This window comes from Panthera uncia, chromosome E1 (genome assembly GCF_023721935.1).
Source record: "Panthera uncia isolate 11264 chromosome E1, Puncia_PCG_1.0, whole genome shotgun sequence".
NCBI lineage: Eukaryota > Metazoa > Chordata > Mammalia > Carnivora > Felidae > Panthera > Panthera uncia.
Window position 1 is genome coordinate 25,234,671 of NC_064814.1, and position 23,010 is coordinate 25,257,680.

General features: G+C 39.7%; 1 protein-coding gene across 10 annotated transcripts in view; it reads left to right on the forward strand.

Annotated features, from left to right (window-relative positions):
• The first annotated feature begins 857 nt into the window (after positions 1 to 857).
• The window catches only part of LUC7L3 (LUC7 like 3 pre-mRNA splicing factor), a 30,811-nt gene continuing 8,658 nt past the window's right edge, over positions 858 to 23,010 (forward strand). For 3 of the 10 annotated variants that reach the window (XR_007459330.1, XR_007459329.1, XM_049637730.1), the window contains exons 1-9: positions 861 to 1,086; positions 12,268 to 12,334; positions 15,367 to 15,406; positions 16,380 to 16,524; positions 16,889 to 16,963; positions 17,939 to 18,043; positions 19,905 to 20,066; positions 20,456 to 20,739; positions 21,798 to 21,958. Coding sequence is in view for 7 of the 10 variants with exons in the window: in XM_049637730.1 (XP_049493687.1) it covers positions 988 to 1,086; positions 12,268 to 12,334; positions 15,367 to 15,406; positions 16,380 to 16,524; positions 16,889 to 16,963; positions 17,939 to 18,043; positions 19,905 to 20,066; positions 20,456 to 20,739; positions 21,798 to 21,958 (1,138 nt within the window). In the remaining 3 variants the exon portion in view is untranslated. Of the gene's footprint in view, positions 1,087 to 12,267; positions 12,335 to 13,394; positions 13,481 to 15,366; positions 15,407 to 16,379; positions 16,525 to 16,888; positions 16,964 to 17,938; positions 18,044 to 19,904; positions 20,067 to 20,455; positions 20,740 to 21,797; positions 21,959 to 23,010 lie in introns of those variants that run through there. The other 7 variants (XM_049637728.1, XM_049637727.1, XM_049637726.1 and 4 more) reach the window with 6 other exon arrangements.

Consider the following 23,010-nt stretch of genomic DNA (forward strand, 5'->3'; position numbering starts at 1 on the left):
GAGACAGAGCATGAACGGGGGAGGGGCAGAGAGAGAGGGAGACACAGAATCGGAAACAGGCTCCAGGCTCCGAGCCATCAGCCCAGAGCCTGACGCGGGGCTCGAACTCACGGACCGCGAAATCGTGACCTGGCTGAAGTCGGACGCTTAACCGACTGCGCCACCCAGGCGCCCCTCATTTTATTTCTTTAGTGACTGTCTCCCTCAATAATCCTCAAGGTCTGGGGGAGCAAGGACTGTGTCTGAAAGGTTCAGAGCTTAGCTTCAAGCTTCAAGAGCTTACCTGGCACACGGTAAATACTGTTGTTGAAGAGATGAATAATTTTAAAAAATTCGACTGGGAGGTCATCAGGTGCATGACTGAATCTCCACACTCTGCCTGATCAGGGGAATCGGGGTGGGAGGATCCCCAGGTGGAAGAGGAAGCGAGCGCAGTGACTAGGAACACCGCAGTCGGAACACGGAATCGGAGTGCAGATCTTCAGTTTCCTCCACTGGAAGATGGTACAGACCGCACCGCGTGGTGCGAAGGGAGACACTGCCCCTTTCTCCATTTCAGAGCGGGGGCCAGGTTTCAACACGTAGCCTCCCATTGCTTCCTGCGAAGGAGCTCAGCGAAGACGACCGCCTAGGGAAGGAGGCGTGAAGCGCTGTGGAGCTGCGTGACCCTCGGTTCCTCTAGGCGCGAAGTGGGGCGGTGCCACGGGACAGGGGCGGAGTCCGGACCAGGCCTTGGCAGGCTCCGCCCCCCGGCAGGCGGAAGCGGGCCCGTCCACACCTCCTAGGCCTGGGCGTATCCGCGCGGGCGCACGCGCGCGCACGGCATGCTGGGAGGGCGGCCGCGCGGCGGCCATTTTGTCTTATCGGCTCCTCTTTAGAGGAGGCTTTTCGGCCTGCGAGCAGGCCGAAGGGATTGGCGACTGTGTCGCCGGCGTTTTCTTTAGCGGGTGCCAGGGCTGGTGGGAGCAGCCGCCCGAGAAAAGCACCATGATTTCGGCCGCGCAGTTGTTGGATGAGTTAATGGGCCGGGACCGAAACCTCGCCCCGGACGAGAAGCGCAGCAACGTGCGGTGGGACCACGAGAGCGTAAGTCCCGCGGGCCTTGGGTCTGTGCCCGGGTGCCGTGGGGGAGGGGAGCGGCGCGGGCCGGGGCCGGTCCGGCCCGCGGCGCGATTTGGGGCGCGGGCCGCGCCAGGGACGAGTGAGTCTGTGGCGGGAGGGAGGAGCCCGCCCGGGTCTGGGGATGAAGGATGATTTGTTTTTGTTGTTGTTGTTTTAGTACCTAGGAAGTCGAAGAGGGCCCTTGGCAGAATTGAAGAGCACCTTAGTGAGGCAGGGAAACGCGGGAAAGGATTTTATTACATCTAGAGGCTCCGGAGTTTTCACCTCATTATAAGATAGGGAAAAGGGCACATTCTTCCGTTATTTGGGTTGAGCGTCGTATTTAGACTGAAATTTCTGGCCAGGATTAGTGGTAAAAACTGTGGCACTCTATTACTTTAGTAATAGTTCAATTTCGACGCTTATATGAGGAAATAAAATTTTAAGAGGTCATAACTTGGTAGGGTTTACCATGATGATAAACAGATACTGTTTGATAGCAGTACGTTTTAGTAAGCCCTTCATGTAGATGGTTGTCAAGATTTTTTCTTTCACGTAAAACTCACTTGATACGAGTACACGTATCTTGATGAGCCCTGAGAAACAGAATTGTTGAATCATTATATTGTACACCTGAACCTAATAAAACACTGTTAATTATACTTGAATAAAAACTCATTTGGTCATTTTAACCTTATGAGTAAGGGTAAATATTATAATCCCATTTTCACAGGTGAGTCTTGAGAGGTTACCCAAGGTCTCTTGGCAAGTTAAGTGGCGAAACTGAACCTAATCTTTGTAGTTGTGTTCACTTTCCACGATTCTATGAAACTGACTCTCTGCAGATAACCAGTCTATTTCAAGTGTTTTGAACATGCAGTGTAATGTTTTATGTTGGGTCTTAACCTGAAGAGCAGGTGTAGATTTTAATTTTACTTAGCTCGCGGTTATAACCAAACAACGTGGTAATTTAAAGGCGGTTGCTAGTCAAAATAAGAAGTGTAGTTGAACAATTAAGCTGTTTTAAAAAGTTGCTTACTCTTTTTTTTTTTTTTAATGTAGGCTTTAGTAAAATTTCTTTTTTGTGATGCAGGAAAACAAGTTGGTGCTAGGTGAATCCTTTCAGGATCTTAAAAAATAAGTGGCTAAAGATGTATTGAGGTGTTGCCTGATTCCAAAGTAGTAGGAAGTGTTACAGTAGAATTTATTGTGTGGGGTCAAATTCATGCATCTGTCATTGAACTTAGCAGAGGTGAAGCTTTTTAAAAGCTTTTCTTTCTTTCTTTCTTTCTTTCTTTCTTTCTCTTTCTTTCGTTCTTTCGTTCATTCTTATATTTGGGTTTTTTCTCTGCATGTTAAAATAGGAAGCTGAGTAACTTTGTGGATTGTTTTGAACCTCTTTCTAGGCATCTGTTTGTCACAGTGAAGTCATTTTTTCTTTACTACTTGGGAATCTTTTATCTTGCTTTGCAAAACAAAACAAAATTACAATTTAGCTGATGTGCAAATAGGACATTTTGGACATTATTTTGGATTAAAGAGAAAATTGCTTTTGATTGCCTGCTCAACAACTAGAGCAGTCTAATGTCTACGCCTCCTTGGTTTTGAACACGTGTTGTGAAGAAACTTTGTTTTCCTGTTGTATTTTATTGAGCATTGCTTTTAGTTAGCAATGAGGCTCTCAGAATAGCCACTTAGGTTTTGTCATCTCAGCTATGATCTTTCACTTTTAGTGCTTCTTGTTGATTTAAACTCTTAGTGCTTGTCACCAAGGTATTTATGCCTTTAATGACAGGTTGCACTTTATTCTCGATCAAGGGATTTGAAAAGCCAATTACTGGTATTTCAGATTTATGTCTGCTGGGAGAATGTTGGTGTTGACCTGGAACAAAGCACATGGCCTCTTCTAAATAAGACTCAATTACTCTGGGGTATAATAAAGCTCTGGAAGCTCGTGGCATCACTTCCGGGTCATTTGCATATTCGTATGCTGTTGGTTGTTAGTGGTAAAATCCTGTGAAAATGGACAACCCCAGGTTTCAGGATACTGCAACCTGATATTTCAAAATATTTTTACATTCCCATTCTATCTGGAAATTTTTCTTTGCTACATTTGCACTAGATGGGAAAAGCTGTTTCATCTGGGTGGGGTCCTTTTGTTTAACAACTGAAATAGAAACTTTACCTTAGTGGTTAAAAAAATAGTTGTTGGATGTCTGTATCTGACTGACCTGTGGAATTTGTTTTAAATGCAGATTTCTGTACCTCACCCTGGAGAGATACTGATTTTGTAGCCCTGAGGGAAAACCTTGGAAATCTGGATTTTCTTTAAATGGCCTTATGCATTCTGAAGCTTGTGAACTACAGTAGCTTCCTGACCCACTTGATTAGTCCTGGGCTTTTAATTGTGACTTAGTAGCACTTGAAGCTCCTTTTTAAGTGAAGGATGCATCTGTGATGCAAATTACCGACCTTTCCTTTGTTATGGTGTCTATGTAACCACTATCCTGATTGAATCTTGGAAAGTGCTTTACTGGAGTTTTACAGGCATTTCCACCTTCTTTGTTGATTGCTACCTCTGGGTCTGAAAGTAGTTTTCAGCTAAAGTCAAATCAGCTTTAATACCATTCCAAGGATTCATTCATAATCCTGCTACCTCGCTTATTAATATTTTACATTTTCTTGAGGTTATTAGTATTTTTGCATTAAGCAGTTCTGTTAATTCTAAACAACTGCAGTAATGAGGAAAGCATACGATTTTAACTGCCTAGTGTGAGCATCTTTCAGTGGGTGTCCACATGGGAAGATTTCAGTGTTTGTCAGAGAAGGCGTTAATAGCTTTCTAATTATCTGAATAGCTCAGATTGTAGGGGATATGTTAAGGTTTGGTCTAGAGTTTTCAGTATCTCTTATATGATATAATAGGAACTTTGTAGTTCAAATTGAGGTTTTTACATTGTAGATCTCAATACGGAAGTGAAATATTTAACTGTTGGCTTAACTCTAAAATGAGATTTCTTGGGGCGCCTGGGTGGCTCACTCAGTTAAGTGTCTGACTTTGACTCAGGTCATGATCTCACAGTTTGTGAGTTGGAGCCCCGCATTGAGGCCTGCGAGGAGCCTGCTTGAGAGTGTCTTTCTCCCCTTCTCCCTCCCTCTCCCCCTCCCCCCCGACTTGTGCACACGCATACTCTCAAAAAAAAGTGAGATTTCTTTCATCATTTATCAAATTCAAGTATGCCTCCTGCTCAGTGGGGGTTTAATAATTTATGGAGGGAGTTGAACTAAATGTTCTTTTCTAAAATCTTCAGAATGTTAACAGATACTGTCATTGACACTGAAAGCTGTTTGAAAAAGAAAAACAATCCTGTCCACATGTTTACCTGTGAACTTTGACAACAAAAATTAGTCATTATAGCTCATGACATCTAATGTAAGCATTTTACTGGATAGTTTTCGTTCAGTTACAAAGTGTTCGTTTTGTCAGAAATGCAGGCATTTCCTGTCTTCCTGTACATAAGTGTTGGGCTTCTCCAAATTGGCAGCAGTCTATGTGTTGTGTATGTACATAACTGTTGTTTGCAGTTTCCCAAAACATATACAGAAGTAAATACTATAATAAATTGTGTACCTATGCCCAATGCCACATTAATGCGTTTATTATTGGCAGTATTATAGTCGCTATATTCTCTGCCTTTTATTTTGAAGCAGTTCTCTCATTTAAGCTTTAAAGACATCATTATATATCTCTACAATGTAAGGACTTCAAGAGAACATAACCACAATACTGTTATCACACTGAAAATGTTAGGTATTTCTTTAATATTTGTTTGATTGCTTCGGGGAAAATGTGCGTATGTATCATTAGAATTGATTTCACAGGGGGAGACAGCTTAAGTTAGTAATAATAGTGCTTCATTGTTTTATGAAATATGTTTAATTTTCTAATTTCTTAGGTGTAAGCTGGGCATATTTTCTGTTTTCATTTATTCAACAAAAATATAGAACAGAACCGTAATAGTAGAGATAGGGCACTTGGCCTGAGAGAACCATCAGTCTGGTGACAGATATAAAAGAGTAAATGTGCTTTTGTAACATGTGGTAAGTGCCACAATAGAACACATATAGTGTCTTGAAAAGCACACATCAGAGGGGCATCTAATAACCTAGACTGGGGTGGTTGGGAAAGGCATCTAAAAGTGGCTCTTAAATACTGGGAATTAGCCTCAGGGAGTGGGAGAGAAGACCTGTTACTAGGAGCTGGAGAAGATCTTAGGCTTGAGAAATTGTGAATAGTGCTGGAGGCCTTGTTGCTTTTGTTGGAGAAGGGGATGTGGATAGATGGGCAGAAATCTGGTTTTGAATGATTTTTGTAAGCCTTGTTAAAAGTTGGGACTGAATTACATTGGGGAACAAAGGCTTTAAGCAGTAGATGGAATATCAGATTGACTGTTGCCAACATGATGAATTTTAAATGCCAGTATTTAGATGACCAGAAATAGAAATTGAATAAATTCATTCTCTTTAGAATTTGCTTATAAAATGGAACTTGTTATCTCGTGGAACCAAAGATGTGTCCAAGGCTGTTAATAACTTACAATACCAAAGAAACTCTTTTAAGACATTCATAGGATTTTAGCTGGAGACCTATGTTTGTAGGTGTCTGTAAAGACATTTAAAGTTTATTTTTATTTTGAGAGGAAACACACACACAAATGAGGGAGGGTCAGAAAGAGAGGGAGAAAGCGAATCCTAAGCAGGCTCCATGCTGTCCTTGCTGGATCCCAAGAATGGTGAGTTCATGACCTGAGGGGAAACCAAGAGACCGGCCACTTAACCAACTGAGCCACCCACACGCCCCTGTAAAGACATTTACATGTGCTTTAATGATTTGAAGGCTTCACTGTCTGTAAATTATAACTAGATGGCCTGTTGGGGTGAGAAACAACTAGGGATTCAACTGACTTGGGGAAAGCAGTTTAACAAAAATAATGCAGACAGCATTGAAAATATTTGATTAGCTCAAGGGAGAATTAATATTGTTTGATTCAAGTGGGTATAGAAAGACAAAAAATGAGGTATTCTTAACATACTTCTGTGATTAGAAGTGGTCTAAATAAATGACCAGAATTGATTGTGCCTTGAAGAAGTGAATGCTAAAAAAAATAGGACTGTTTTTGTTAAGGTGTAAGTCTTAGCATAGTTTGAGTTAGATATTTATACTTCAGTTTCCTAACATGTGTAAGTGTTCTTTATACTAAATAATCTCATTTAAATACTGATTCCATTAATAATTGGGAGTTGATTTTATTATTTCAAGTTTTCCCTCTGAACTTAGCACCATTAAAATTATTTTTTACCAAAGTAAACATGCTTGCTGTAAAAAATTAAAATTTAACTTAGAAATAGTGAAAGCCTGTCCTTGCCTCCCCTCCCCATTGCCAAATCCCTCTGAAAAACTTGAAAAATTGGTGTGTATGTTTCTGTGCCTTTCCTGATAATTTACAGATGTATACACATATGTAAGTGAAAGTTACAGATAGCTTAATGTAATATTACATAACATGTAATTATGTTTATAGACGTGTACATATGTAAGTGAAAGTTACAGGTAGCTTAACGTAATAATATGTAATATATAATTAATTATATATTTAACAGTTTTAATTTCCATTGTGGCATCTTTCCTTGTTCGTACATAAAAATCTACCTTAATTGGGGCACCTGGCTGGCTCAGTTGGTAGAGCATGTGACTCTTGATCTCAGGGTTGTGAGTTCAAGCCCCACATTGGGTGTAGAGATTACTTAAAAATAAAATCTTTAAGAAAAAAATCTACCTTAATTTTTAACTTTTTGTTCTCTGGTGGGTATGTAGATTATGTCTAATTCTTTTCCCATTACTAAGCTGCAGAGAACATTCTAGTACATATAGCTGAGTCACTTGTAGGATGGGTTCCTAGAAAGGTCATGGCTAAAGTAAACGCACGTTTTACATTTTGATGGACGCTGCCAAATTGTCCCACAGCCCTCTAGTATGTTTGGAGTATCCTTGTCACAGCACTGTATCTAATGCCAGATATTGTTTTAATTTTTGACAATTTGACTTTGTTTAATATGGGAATTTGCGTTTCAGATTTTCTAGTCAGATTTCCAAGATTGATTATTATTTCTGCTTTCTCTTGACTGCTAATGAATTCACTAAAGGATGCTATTGAGATTGAACTCTTCTGGTCAGTGGTGTTGCCTTAGATTTATCAAGAAGATAAATCACAAGAATCCTGGTCACCCCACTCCCTTGGTGCCTCCCTGTCCCACCTTTGGTTATCAGATTGTTAGCTCCATGATGCACATTTAGTAAACATTTGCTGAATAAAAGACTATTAGTATTTTTAGTTAAAGATCCTTAGTCCCTGGGGAGAGTTTAAAAGAACCAGTCTGGAGGCATCTGAGTGGCTCAGTCAGTTGAGGGTCCAACTTTTTTTTCTTTATTAGAGAGAGAGAGCAGTGGAGGGGCAGAGAGGGAGAGAGAATCCCAAGCAGTCTCTGCGCTGTGCTTGGAGCCTGCTTGAGATTCTTTCTCCCTCTGTACCCCTCTCCCCCACTTCTCTCCCCCACTTGTGTGTGCTCTCACTCTCTTCCTGGAAAAGAAAAGAAGCAGTCTAAGTAGCTAGAGTTTAATGGGTAGAATAACATTTTTTTAAGTGTATTTATTTTGAGAGAGCAAGAGCGCGTGCAAGCCCGTGAGCGAGGAGGGAGGAGTAGAGAGAGAAAATCCCAAGCAGGCTCCATGCTATCATGAAGTCATGACCAGAGCCGAAATCAAGAGTCTTGTGGATGGATGCTTAACCAACTGAGCCACCCAGGTTCCCCTAGAGTAACATATTTTGATGTACCAGTCATGTTACAGCGGTATCTTAAGGAGAATTGAAGAGTGGAAAAGAGCACATAGAACTTGATTAGGAAAGTGGCTTCTTTTTAAAAAAAAAAAAAATTTTTTTTAACGTTTATTTTTGAGACAGAGAGAGACAGAGCATGAACGGGGGAGGGTCAGAGAGAGGGCGACACAGAATCCGAAACAGGCTCCAGGCTCCGAGCTGTCAGCCCAGAGCCCGACGCGGGGCTCGAACCCACGGACCGCGAGATCATGACCTGAGCTGAAGTCGGCCGCTCAACTGACTGAGCCACCCAGGCACCCCAGGAAAGTGGCTTCTAATCTGGATTTTGTAAATAGCGAGGTGCTTTTAGGGCAGGTCATGTGGTTGATCTCTTAAATGGGGTGATTGGACTAAATTCTAGGTAGCACCTGGTTAGCCCACTGGTAGGCATGTCTTACTTGGTGTCCATAGTGTCTAAAACCATTAAAAAAAAACAGTATGGTAAAAATCAGACTAATTTGTCCCCTCTCCTCATGTAACAAACATATAATTTAAATATTATAATCTCGCTATGAAATAGTGTTGTCTACTTTTTTTAGATGAGGAAACCAAGAGTTAGTCTATAGTTCACAATGGATAAGTGTGAGCCAAGATTCAAGCTCTGCACTGTGTTGTCTCTCCAAGTATACCTGTTTACACTTCCCCATTTCATACTATCATAATCTTTTTTCACATATTGTTTTCCTTATGCCTAGAATGCCTTACAGTCTTTCTCCTTCTGAACTTAAGAACCAGTTCAAGCTTCACCACCTGTGATGACCTGACAGTCCTGACTAAATTCACTTCTGTGTCTGGTGTTGCATGTATATTCTAGTACACTCTGTATTTTGTTTTTGACGGTCTTCTATGAGACTGATCTTCCTGAAGAGTAGGTCTTAATTCATTCTTGGATTTCTAGCATTGTTTTTAGCACATAGTCTTAAATTATTATTGAAGTGTCACTTTCTACTTTTTAAAATTAAAATGTCATCTAAAATTAAATGCCACTTTGTTTATTTTTTGAGAGAGACAGAGAGAGGGACAGAGGATCTGAAGTGGACTCCATGCTGAGAGCAGAGAGCCCAATGTGGGGCTTAAACTCACAAACCATGAGATCATGACCTGAACCAAAGGTGGTTGCTTAACCCACTGAGATGCCCCTTTGACTTTAGTTTTTAAAAAAAATTCCTTTAGGTAGTCTTCACACTCAATGTGGGGCTCAAACTCAAAACCCTGAGATTAAGAGTCACATGTTCCACAGATCGACTGAGCCAGCCAGGTGCCCCTAAATGGCACTTTATTTATTAGTTTGCTTACTTGCTTATTTATTTAACTTAACTTTAAAGTCAATAAGGTTTTTTTGTTTGTTTGTTTATTTTTGAGAGAGACAGAGCCAGAGCATGAGAAGGAGAGAGGCAGGGAGAGAGGGAGACACGGAATCTGAAGCAGGTTCCAGGCTCCGAGCTGTCAGCACAGAGCCCGACGTGGGGCTGGAACTCACAGACTGTGAGATCATGACCTGAGCTGAAGTCAGGCGCTTAACCGACTGAGCCACCCAGGCGCCCTGGTTTTTTTGTTTTGTTTTTTAATGTTCATTTATTTTTAAGAGTACGAGTGGGGAAGGGGTAGAGAGAGAAGGAGACAGAATCTGAAGCAGGCTCCAGGTTCTGAGCTGTCAACACAGAGCCCACATGGTGCTTGAACTCACGAACCATGAGATCATGACCTGAGCTAAAGTTGGACGCTTAACCGACTGAGCCATCCAGGCACCCCTCAATAAGTTTTTATTTAATGAATTTTACATGTGATTCCTTCCACTGCCAATCACCATAGTTCCTCCAAAGTCAGAATCATTATCTTCAAAAAAAACTTAGAAAAAGAACTTTTTTGTTCAATCCAAATTCATTGTCTGGAGTTCCTTCTGTTGGGCTTCTTTGATCTCCACTTGAATGTGGACATATTTCAAAAATGCCCACCTGTAATCTTTGGGATCCAATTTCTTTAGGGCCCTCTAACTGCCACTTTATTTTTTTTATTTTTTATTTTTTTATTTTTTTTAATTTATTTTTGAGACAGAGAGAGACAAAGCATGAACGGGGGAGGGGCAGAGAGAGAGGGAGACACAGAATCGGAAGCAGGCTTCAGGCTCCGAGCCATCAGCCCAGAGCCTGACGCGGGGCTCGAACTCACGGACCGTGAGATCGTGACCTGGCTGAAGTCGGACGCTTAACCGACTGCGCCACCCAGGCGCCCCTCTAACTGCCACTTTAAATTAAAATCCCATGCAGTACTTAATTAGATTTGAGAATGTGTTTATTTAATTGAAAATACTTTATTGAAGTTTTATGTAAAAACTTCTATGTCTCATAGAACATTTAGACTTAGAGTTTTGGCCACTTAGAATCTACATTTATTTATTATTTTTAATTTCTTTTTAATGTGGGGCCTGAACTCATGGTCTCAAGATCAGGAGTCACATGCTCCACTGACCAGGCACCCAAGAATCTACTATTTTTGAGAAAGTCTTATTTGTATAAATGAAACTTAGGGTTTATGGTAAGCTAGAAATATTTTAGTTTTAAAAAACAACATATATCAGTTTATGACAAACGTTGAAGCTTAGTAGTAATCACCAGTTTTACAGAAAAGGTAAGCCACGGGTAAAGTCCAAAGTCAGATCTGGGTCCGTTTGATTTCAGTGAAAAATATTAAAACTAAGATTCAGTAAGTACTATATTGATATTTCATTACCAAAAAGAATTGTATGATTTCCTGTCTAGAAAAAAGTTTATGTTTACTTGTATTTTAGAGTCAGGAGAGGGACCATAGAGCTGTTTATTCCTTTTGTGTTTGTGTGTGTGTGTGTGTGTGTGTGTGTGTGTGTGTGTTTAGGTTTATTTTTATTTATTTCGAGAGTGAGTGAGAGCAGTGGGGACAAGGGCAGAGAGTGGGAGACAGAAGCTGGCTCCGCTCTATCAGCGCAGACCCCGATGCGCATAAACCGTGAGATGGTGACCTGAGCCGAAGTTGGACACTTAACTGATTTGAGCGACCTAGGTGCCCCAATTGATTGATTTTTAAAGTTTTATTTAAGTAATCTGTATACTCAACGTGGGGCTCCAACTCACAGCCGAGACTGAGTCAGATGCTGTTCTGACTGAGCCAGCCAGGCACCCCTCGATTTCAAATTTAACATCCAGTCCTATGTATTTACAAAGAATTCTCTTAAATTTAACAGACCTTTTCTTTTCATACCTTTCAGTGTTGCACATTGATTCATTAATAACAATGAAGTAGTATAAGAAAGAAGGAGATATTTTGGAATTTTGCTTAACAGTTTTTAGCTTTTGGTTTGCAGTGTATACAATTAAATAATCAGCTAGGGCAGTCTTGGAATATATCTGAAGGAGTTAAGAGTAAGTACTAATGGAGAGAATTAAAAGTCAGTTTCGTGTTAATAGTCTTTGCTTATACTGTAGGAGCCCATGAGGAGTCGCTTAGTGAAGTGCTCGTGTGTGAAAATATCCAGGGCGTTTCAGGGCTTGTTACAGGATCTCTTAAAGGAAAATACCCACCCAGATTGCTTTATATGAATGTTATTTGTAATTTAGACAGTGATTTCCAAATTCTAATCTGTAAATTGGTTCTGGTCTTTAACAGAGTTAGAACGATGATAACAGTGTAGGGGTTTTTTTTGTTTTCAATAAAGTTAAAATTTTCCCTTGTGGACATCTTTCCCATATTTGTTGCTTTGTGAGGAGAGTGGTGATTAAAAGTAGATAGATAGTAGGAGGGGCACCTGGATGGCTGAGTCGGCTAAGCATCCGACTTTGGCTCAGGTCACGATCTCCTGGTTCAGGGGTTCGAGCTCCGTGTCGGGCTCTTGCTGACAGCTCAGAGCCTGGAGCCAGCTTCGGATTCTGTGTTTCCCTCTCTTTCGGCCCCTCCTCCCTTTTCTCTCTCTCTCTCTCTCTCTCTCTCTCTCAAAAATAAACATTAAACAAAAAAAGGTAGATAGTAGGAAATTCTGGTGACTCTTCGTCCATCCTGACATTTTTTAGTGAAATCTGGGAGTTGGAAAGTCATGAATTTAAAAACTAATATGGCTTAACAAACGAACCTGTTCTTATACTTATTTGGTTGAAAGATGAAGGTTAAAAAATGAGAAAATAGTTATTTCGTACCCTTTTCCAATATAGTTTTAAAACTGAACAACTTAAAAAATTTAAGTACCTTTGTTTTTCTTCACTAGGTTTGTAAATATTATCTCTGTGGTTTTTGTCCCGCGGAATTGTTCACAAACACTCGTTCTGATCTTGGTAAGTGAATTTTCTATGTAACTTATATCAAATTATGATTTAAAATAAAAACTTGTACTTTATAAATTCTGAAAACTTTTCTCTTAAATAAGGTTTGTTGATAAAATAACTTCTTTCTTGGCTTAGACTTTATATTAATAAATGCCAGTCTAGTTAAACATGGTAGCTTACATGAACATACATGTCTATTTCCACTCCTTCCCAAATCCCTCCACTAAAATGAAAATTTAAAAACAAAAAAGGTATAAACAGAAGAAGAGATAACAGTAGAGATGTCAACAAATTTTTGGAAGATGACAAGTGGATGGAATAGTAGCAGCAAACTCAACAGAGAAACCCTGTACCCTAAAAGTCTGCCGAAGGGAATATTAAAAGGAAGTGAGTGAGTGATCAGCAGAACCTTGGACAGGCTCAGGATTTGGAGGCACCACGTACCCTAGAACATAGTCATGGGGCTGAAAATTAAAAATTAGTCTAGTTCATGGTCTCTCAACCTTGACATTTGACATTTTGAGCTGGATGATTTTGTTTTAGGGGGGGTTGTCTTGTGTATTGTAAGACGTTTAGTAGCATTCCTGGCCTCTACCCACTAGATGCAGGTAGCCCTTGAGTGTGACAACCAAAAACATCTCCAACTAAAAAGGCATTGCCAAATGTCCCTGGAGAGACTCGTAAGACCTGTGCATCTGGTGATTCGACTTCTACTCCCACAACCTGGAGATACTAGGGGGTTATTTTCTGGAGAAATTGGACCACTGAGACTGTAGTTCATCTGAACCACAGATTGCAAAAAAAAAAAAAAAAAACCCCAGTTGAGTGACTTCTCCCAAGAATGGTACATAATTAGTATCATTTTAGAAATGTAAACAGAGAAGTTAATTCATTAAGCACGATGCTTGCCCCAGCTCATCAGAAGCACATTAGGACTGGACAAATCTAGATATTGGGATTCCAGACATAGCACAGGGCAGTCGTGAGTAAAAATGAGACTTATAAGAGAGTTAAGTCTATATTCTTACTAGTGGGGTTTTCCCATTCCCTTCCTCTGCCCTGTTCCTAGAAGGATACAGCCAGATGTTTTTCCTCAGGCAGAAGAGAAGAGGAGTCTTTAGAGAAAGTGAACAGTTCCAGAGAAGTGATCTACAGGTACTGACCCTTGGGGAATCTCCTGAAAGAATTTTGCTGCCTTATTTTCCTGTGGTAAAGCCCATTTGTTGATAAACCCTGCCTGTGCATACGAACTTGCAGTTAGATTTTGGAAGTGTTTTTCCAGCCAAGGAATCCAAGTTAGGCCTTTGAAGAAAACTTTCAAAACAAAAGATTAACCAAAACCAATAAGAGGGGGAAAAAAGTTTAGTGAAATTAGAGATAAGGGGGGAAGGAGAAGAAAAGGTATTAAAAGTCTTTTTTTTTTTTTTTTTTTTTTTTTAAAGTAAGCTCTGTGGCCAACGTGGGGCTTGAACTCATGACCCTGAGTTGTATGCTCTACCAACTGAGCCAGCCAGGCACTCTAAAATATTAAAAGTCATAACTAAATTTAGTATCTTCAGAGAAATAAGAGAGGACATCAGAAATAGGATGCTATATAAAAAGGGACCTTTTGAAAAACCAAAAGAACTCTTGGAAATTAGGACTGGAGAAATCTGAATAAAATCACTATAAAGGTTTGAGAATAAAGTCAAAGAAATTTGCTGGAATGTTGGGTGATCGCACAGAAAATACTAAAATTTGACAAAATTGTATCAGTCCAACACTAATTAGAAATTCTAGAGAAAGCAGAAGAGAGCAAATTAAAAATTCTACAATACTGAAGGACGTTAGTCTCTTGATTGAGCGTGTCCTTTAAATGCTCAGCACACTGGATGAAAAAAGATCCATCCCAAGGCACACCACTGAAATTTCAGAATGGTGGGGGTGGGCCAGGAGCACACAAGATTATGAATCCGAATGGCCTCAGATTTGTCAGTAACAGCACTGGACGCTTGAAGACTTTGGAGAAACACCCTCAGGATTCTGAGTGAAAATATATTTTTTGCTGGGTTAGCTATATAGCCAAACATCAAAGCCTGCAGGTGAAAAAAAGACATTTTCAGATATGCAAGATCTCAGCAAATTTATCTCCCATGATTCTTTTCTCTGGAAATTCCACCGACACATGAGTGTAAGACCAAGGAGAAAAACAAGAGATCCAGTAAACTGCATCCAGTGCAGACCAGAAAAGGAACCTCTCAGGATGACAACTCTTATCAGTGAGTTTAGAAAATACGCAGCTGGATTGAAACAGAACAGAAAGCTCAGGGATGAAATTGAAGCTGATTATCTGATAGATTTGGAATCTTGAGAGAAATTAGTATTGAGGGAATTTCTGTAGCTGAATTAAAGTGAGAAGAATTTGGAGATACAGAAAATTAAGCAAATGAAAAGAATTCCAGCGAAAGTACGAAGTATATCATAAGTCCTCATAATGCTCCTTTTGTTGGACTCAGCAAGTAATAGTACTTGTATAGTCAAAATATAAAGTGTTTATTGAACCTAAAATTTTGATGTCTAAGATCAACCAGGAAAAGGCAAAATTGTTTAGAAATATGGAAATAAATTCCGGAAGGCGTAGGTGATGTGGTTAAAATCGGTTGCCTTCTGGAGGTAGGTGGGGGTGGGACTAGGTCAGTATTCTTGTACTCTTTGGCTTTGTTTGCAGATGCCCCAAATTAGTAAAAGATCAGCAGGTTGGCCCTCATTACAGTTTTTTTCTTAGGTGGCAGTAGGAATGATTTCTCTTTCCATGCATTCCCTCTTCTTTCTTCTTACCGTATAGTTGCTCTCCGTTATACTGATCTTGAAGATTAATGGGAACAATTTTTATGTGTTTACTTTGGGCACATTGCTTTGTGATTCATTAGGCCCAATTTAGGTGTGTACAGACTACTCAGTGATCAAATGGATCTTTTTTTAAAGAAATTTCTTTTGTTTTGGCAAGAGAAAAGGTTAACATCCCCAATAATTTATACATTACATTTCTCATTTTTTTTCAGGTCCATGTGAGAAAATTCATGATGAAAATCTTCGGAAACAGTAAGTTGTCTTTTGAGGTCCTTTCCCCTTGGTTAGTTATTTGATTTAAAGGGGATAAGGATTAAAGAAATAATTGCAATTAGTATAAAATGAATGTCTTGTTGGGGTTCTATTCAATAGGTGGGATGGTAGAAAGTCATAGCTTCAAAAATGATACTGTTAGCCACCACATGAGTGCATACTATATGCTTAAATACTAATAAACCCTGATCTTTTTTTTTAAGAGCCCTGATTTTTTTTTTTTAATATTTATTCTGAGAGAGAGAGGGAGAGAAGGTGTGTGTGCACATGAGGTGGGGAGGGGCAGAGAGAGAAGGAGAGAATCCCAAGCAGGTTCCATGCTCAGCATAGAGCCCAGGGCAGGGTTCTGTCTCATGATCCTGGAATCATGACCTGAGCTGAAATCAAGAGTGGGATGCTTAAACTACTGAGCCACCCAGGTGCCCCTTAACATCCCTGATTTTATAAATGAGACTTATCCTGGGGCGAGGGTCACAGGTCCAGTATTGTGGTAGAGCTGGCGAAGCACCTAGATTTGCCTTATCTGTGCTCTTAACCAGACAAAATGCTAAGTACTACTTTCCTTTTACCAAGCTGAGGGACTAGAAATTTTCTTAAACACTTGATTTACCCTTCAGAGTAAATACAGCAGTGTATAAGATTAGTTAAGGGGTGCCTGGGTGGCTCAGTTGGTCGGGTGTCATGATCTCATGGCTCGTGAGTTCGATCCCTGCTGTGGGCTCTGTGCTGACAGCTCAGAGCCTGGAGCCTGCTTCAGATTCTGTGTGTGTGTGTGTGTGTGTGTCTGTCTGTCTCTCTCTCTCTCTCTCTCTCTGTCTCTCTTTCTCTGCCCCTCCCCACTCATGCTCTCTCTCTTCAAAAATAAACATTAACAAAAATAGTTAAGATAGAATATGTGAGTTTTAATGGATAAAGATGTGAAAAGAAAGTAACGCTTGTTTATTCTTATCAGGTATGAGAAGAGTTCTCGTTTTATGAAAGTTGGCTATGAGAGAGATTTTTTGCGATACCTGCAGAGCTTACTTGCAGAAGTAGAGCGTAGAATTAGACGAGGCCATGCTCGTTTGGCATTATCTCAAAACCAGCAGTCTTCTGGGGTGAGTATGAAATTAATTTGTTAGTCTTTGTAACATGTCCCTTTTCTCTGGAGACCCAGAGGCCTCTGTAGTATTGAAACTTGTGTTCAGGTTCATTAATTTGTGTTCTTTTAGAATGACATAAACTTAAAAGGCATTCAGTTTTTTCAGTCTTTATTAGTAGTACTGATTTTGCTAATCATTAAGATTTTTCTTCTAATTATTAGTAACTGATAAAATATGTAATTGACTATTTGAAGGTAATTGAGTTATCCTTGTGATTCAGTATTTTAACGGATGAATGCAAGTGTTCTGTATGGTATGTGAGAGCTTGAATATTCCTGTGTTTTACTTACTGATAATACATTTATTTTCTTTTCAATAGGCAGCTGGTCCAACAGGCAAAAATGAAGAAAAAATTCAGGTTCTAACAGATAAAATTGATGTACTCCTGCAGCAGGTGAGAATTGTATACGTGAATAACAGAAAATCCTTGGAATAGTCCTTAACCAAAGAAGATAAAGGGATGGCAAATACATACATGTAAAGATGCTCGAAGTCATTAGTCATTAGATAAATACAAATTAAAACCACAATGAGACATTTACTGTTCATTCTTCTGTTAGAATGGCTAAAGCTAAGACGACTGGCCATACCAAGTGTTAATGAAGATGTGGGCAAACTGGAACTATCATACACTGCTGGTCGGAGCTAAAAATGGTATAGCCACTTTGGAAAGAGGAGGTTTCTTAAAAAGTTAAGACGCGTCATGAGTCATTCCAGTCCTAGATATTGACCCAAGAGAAATGAAAGCATATGTTTACACAGGGTTGTATAATAGCAGCTTTGTTTGTAATTGGCAAAAACCCTTAAACTGGAAACTGCTCAAATGTCTATCAGTAGACAAATGGATAAATGCTGTGATGCATCCATGCAGTGGAATATGGCTCAGTAATAAAAATGAATGTAACAGTGGGTGAATCTTAAGATAATTAGGCTGAGTGAAAGAAGCCAGCCCAAAAAAAGGAATAAGAAGTACATAATTCCATTTACATAAAATCCTAAAAAATGCAAAGTAGTCTGTAGTGACAGAAAACAGATCAGTGGCTGCCTGGGGAGGAGGTGCTACAAAGCAAATTTAGGGTGATGGATGTGTTCATTATGTAGATGATGGTGTTAGTTTCATGGTTGTCAAAACTTACCAGATTGTACACCTTAAAAATATGCAGTTTATTGCATGTCAAATACACTTTACTAATGCTGTAAAAAATCAAAAGGATAAATTTAACCCAAAGAGGCTTCAATAAACAAAATTAGACAAAAGACCCAAAACAACCACTAAATGCTAATGAAACTTGGGAAAGAACAGAAAAATACTTAGGTAGTTTGGTTAGAAAGGAGTCTTGACTGCATTTTTTTTTTAAATCCCTCTTAGATTGAAGAATTAGGATCTGAAGGAAAAGTAGAAGAAGCCCAGGGAATGATGAAATTAGTTGAACAGTTAAAAGAAGAGAGAGAGTTGCTTAGATCCACGACCTCGGTGAGTAGCAACCTCATTTTGATTTATCCAGGCTCTTCACTGTGAATTACTACAACCTGTTGCTACTTGAGAATCTTTGTAGACAATTTTCTAATGTCCTAAATCAGGAGTTCGCAAACTGTATCTTAAAAGGCCACACAGTAAATACTTCAGGTTTGCAGGCCAGAAGATCCCTGGCAGCTACCAAGCTCGGCTTTTATTTTATGAAAGCGACTTTGGACAGCATATAAACAAATTGACGTGGCTGTGTTCCAATAAAACTTTTATTTACAAAAACAAGCCTCTAGGTACTGGCATGCCAGCCCATGCCTTAGGACTACTCATTTGGGCCTGGGTTTTGCTTTCTTGTTCCAATAAATTACTGTGTGTGTGTGTGTGTGTGTGTGTGTGTGTGTGTGTGTATGTATGTATATGTGTATATGTATATGTGTGTATATATATGTATGTGTATATGTATATGTATATATGTATGTTTTTATTTAATTTTGAGAGAGAGCAGGAGTTGAGGAGGGGCAGAGAGAGAGAGGGAGACACAGAGTCTGAAGCAGGCTCCAAGCTCGGAGCTGTCAGCACGGAGCCCGACCTGGGGCACGAACCCACGAACTGCAAGATCATGACCTGAGCTGAAGTTGGACACTTAACTGACTAAGCCACCCAGGCATCCCTAATTACTCCATATATATTTACCTTAGCTCAAAATTAGTGTACTCAAAGTATCTTCTACTTTTTTACATTAGAGAATGTGATATACCTGTTTTGGGTGTCGATGGTAGAAAATAATTGGTCATTGGTTCCCATATATTGAATAGGATATGTACAGATTATGCTCGGTGAGTTCAGTTCCCTAAGCATTTTGGAAAATTTTTTTTTACATAGCTCTGTGCCTAGCATGGGCTTGAATTCATGGCCCCAAGGTCAAGGGTTGCATGCTCTGCTGACTGAGCCGATTAGGTGCCTCTTGAAAAAATACACATATATATTTTATTAAAAATTTTTTTAACATCATTCATTTTTGAGAGAGCCAGCATGAGTGGGGGAGGGGCAGAGAGAGAGGGAGACACAGAATCTGAAGTAGGCTCCAGGCTCCGAGCTGTTAGCAGATAAGGACCTGAGCTAATTCAGAATCTTAACCGACTGAGCCACCCAGGCGCCCCTATTTGTATTTTTTAAATGTTTGTTTATTTTGAGAGAGAGATTGGGAGCGGGGGAGGGAGGGAATCCCAAGTCCCATTGATGTGGGGCTTGATCCCATTGAACCGTAAGATCATGACCTGAGCCGAAATCAAGAGTTGGATGCTTAACCTGCTGAGCTCAGGAAACCGCCCCCCCCACCACCAAAATACTTTTTTTAGTTTATTTATTTATTTAGAGAGGGTGCAAGTGAGGGAGGGGCAGAGAGAGAGAGGTGGGGCTCCTGCTCACCTGATGACGGAGCTCAAACTTAGGAACCATGAGATCATAACCTGAGCCAAAGTCAGATGCTTAACTGACTGAGCTACCCAGAAGCCCCCTTTAAAAATACTTTTAATATGGAGGCCACACCTTTAGCCTGTTGAACCTAAGAAAGGAATTCAGACTAAAATAGGTAGCTTTCTGAGAGGTAGTTAACCATTTTCAAGGTGGTGTGGGTAATTGACTAGTTACTGTTGAGGGACGGGGTCTCCACACTTCCTTAATGATAATGGAAAGTTGGTTGCTGTTGCCTTGTTCCCTGCTCTAAAAGTTGGCCAGTCGGTACTCAGTATTAATGGCTTTGGAGAAATGCACAAAATTAGAACTCTGTTCTAAATTTTAAGTATATATTTTGGATTTGTTTGTTCTCACTCAGATATTCTTTATAGTAACTGATTTGTCATTTCAGACGATTGAAAGTTTTGCTGCCCAAGAAAAACAAATGGAAGTTTGTGAAGTGTGTGGAGCCTTTTTGATAGTCGGAGATGCCCAGTCCCGGGTAGATGACCATTTGATGGGAAAGCAGCACATGGGATATGCCAAAATTAAAGCTACTGTTGAAGAATTAAAAGTAAGCTTTCAAGCATGCACTTTAGCCACAGCTAGTACTGTACTTCAGTGTGGCTAAAAATTGATCACATAGAGACATAAGCCTCTTGTGGATATTTTGTTGATGTGTATTATTTGAAACTAATAATCCCTATAAAATTTTGCTATTAATGAATACTATCAAAGCATTTTAATTCCTTCACTCTTTCGTGCCAGGAATTTGGGAGAAAGCCTATCCCTGAGGACTTTGTCAAGTAACATTATCTTGCATACAAACATGGTGTCAGAATTTCTACATTTTCTTTTAGGACATCAGATTCCATAAGTTGATTTACACATGTTTTACACGTCAGCCCTTGTTTGACAGAGTCTTTAAGGGTGTTTATAAAAATTGAACTTGATTTCTTTTAGGAAAAGTTAAGAAAAAGAACTGAAGAACCTGATCGTGATGAGCGTTTAAAAAAGGAGAAGCAAGAACGGGAAGAAAGAGAAAAAGAACGGGAAAGAGAAAGAGAGGAAAGAGAAAGGAAAAGACGGAGAGAAGAGGAAGAAAGAGAGAAAGAAAGGGCTAGAGACAGAGAAAGAAGAAAACGAAGTCGTTCAAGAAGTCGGCATTCAAGCCGAACCTCAGACCGAAGATGCAGCAGGTCTCGGGACCACAAAAGATCACGAAGTAGAGAAAGAAGGCGAAGCAGGTACATAGAGCACACAAGACTGTGCCCAGCATAGAGCGAGTGTGCAATAAACAGTAGTGATTACTAATGTTATTTCCTTGGTCCTTGGGAAGCTCTCAAGTACTGTCAAAGACTAGAATAGATTATGAGAGTAGAGTCAGTTAGCCACTCCATCTTCAAGGCAACTTCTTTGCTATTTCACCTGTCTAAGGAGGTTTGATGTGCTCTTACTAGGAAGTCCATGCAACTGGGTGGTCTCTTTGTTTCTCTTCTCACTGATTCTAAGAAGACATTTAAATTATAAGTTATTTTGGGTAAAATTACGTACATTTACTTTGGAGGACACCACGCTTAATACAAGAACTAAAGTGTTACCTAACTGGGATGCCTGGGTGGTTTAGTCAGTTAAGTGCCCAACTCTTGATTTCAGTTCACAGCATGATCTTACAGTTTGTAAGTTCAGGCTCCACGTCGGGCTTTGCACTGACATTGTGGAGCCTGTTTGGGATTCTCTCTCCCTCTAAAATAAACAAAAATTAGGGGCCGGTGGGTGGCTCAGTTGGTTAAGCATCTGACTTTGGCTCAGGTCATGATGGCACGGCTCATGAGTTTGAGCCCTGTATTGGGCTCTGTGCTGACAGCTCAGAGCCTGGAGCCTACTTCAGATTCTGTGTCTCCCTCTTTCTCTGCCCCTCAACCACTCACACTCTGTCTTTCTCTCTCAAAAATAAAATAAAATAACATAAAAAGTTAAAAAGAAATAAAGTGTTATGTAACTGATTCTTTAAAAACACAAAAAAAATGAAATCGGTTTTATTATTTTAGAGTTAACGATTGAAGAGGAGTCTTAAAGACCATGATAACTATCTTAGCACTATTTGAAAAGTTGAAGTTAGATTTTCAGTAACTTCTTAAGATTTCTACTGTACATATGTTTTAGTAGTGGATTCTATTCATTTGCCTTTTAAGGCTAAGTTTTGCTTAATCTTGTTAATTATTAAACAGTACATAATTTTTGCAAGGTTTTTCTCATTGTCATGTCAGCTGAAGTTGCTTTCCTTTTATTTCAAATTGTGAAGAAGCAGAGATCGACGAAGAAGCAGAAGCCATGATCGATCAGAAAGAAAACATAGATCTCGTAGTCGGGATCGAAGAAGATCAAAAAGCCGGGATCGAAAGTCCTATAAGCACAGGAGCAAAAGTCGGGACAGAGAACAAGATAGAAAATCCAAGGAGAAAGGTTAGTTTATGTGAGAATTTAATTCATTAATTAAAGATTTAATTCATTAATTAGATTATTTTAACACTCCTTTCTCTGCACTCACATTTCTTTGGAGATAGGCAGAGTTCCATTTCAAGCTATCTTCTTTTTTACTTAGAACCAACACCATTCAGTAGGAGGCAGGCATTATTTTCCCCTCCTGCTCTGACTTGTGACAGTGACAGTTGACCTGGTGTTTTCTTAGAACATGCCAAAACCACATCCTTCAGTTGTTAACCTGAGGTTTATCGTCTCAATTCTTCCAAGTATCGCATTACTCTTCAGGATTATAAGGCTGTAGAATTTATTAGCTTGGTTATTGGCAACATTTTTTTTATCTGCTGCGTGTTCCATAATATGTCTTGCAGAGTAAGTGTGCTATTTTGCATTGGTCCTCATGTGCAGCCTTCATTTACCTCCGTAATTAACTTCTAAGTTTGCAGAAGTTGAGTATCTTACATACGTCTTCACTGTGTTTTCTATTGAAACAACACGCTCTTTCCTTTCTACCTTTCCCTTTGGTTTTCTGTGGCATTCTGGTGGCTGGAGTGCACTGTCACTGCTCTGTTAATGGACTTTCTCATTTTGTCTTTGGCATGTTTTCACATGGATATTCTCATTGTTTAGCTTAGTCTTAACTGAAAGATCATTCTTTGAAAATCAGGGTCTCCCTTCTGTATTTTCTTTAGATCTTTTAAGCATCTTTCATTTTGTCTTGAATGGGCTGTTCCGCTTTGCATGGTTTTTAGGAATGAGAGCAAGGGCCTGTTTCTAATTTTCTTGGCTCTGCTTTTTCCATCCTGTCCTGCCTATTGGTGTCCGTGTTAGATCACCCGACATACGTGCTGCTGTGTTTGAGTTTGTTAAACTGGACTTTTGTGTGATACTCGTTTCTTACTTTCTTTTATGGAACTATTCTATGGTTTTTGTTTTGTGTGTGGTTTTTTTTTTGTTGTTGTGTTGGGGTTTTTTTGTTTTTTGGGCCAGACTCAGGTTTTTGTTAAACTGAGTTAGAGAAATGCCAGCACACA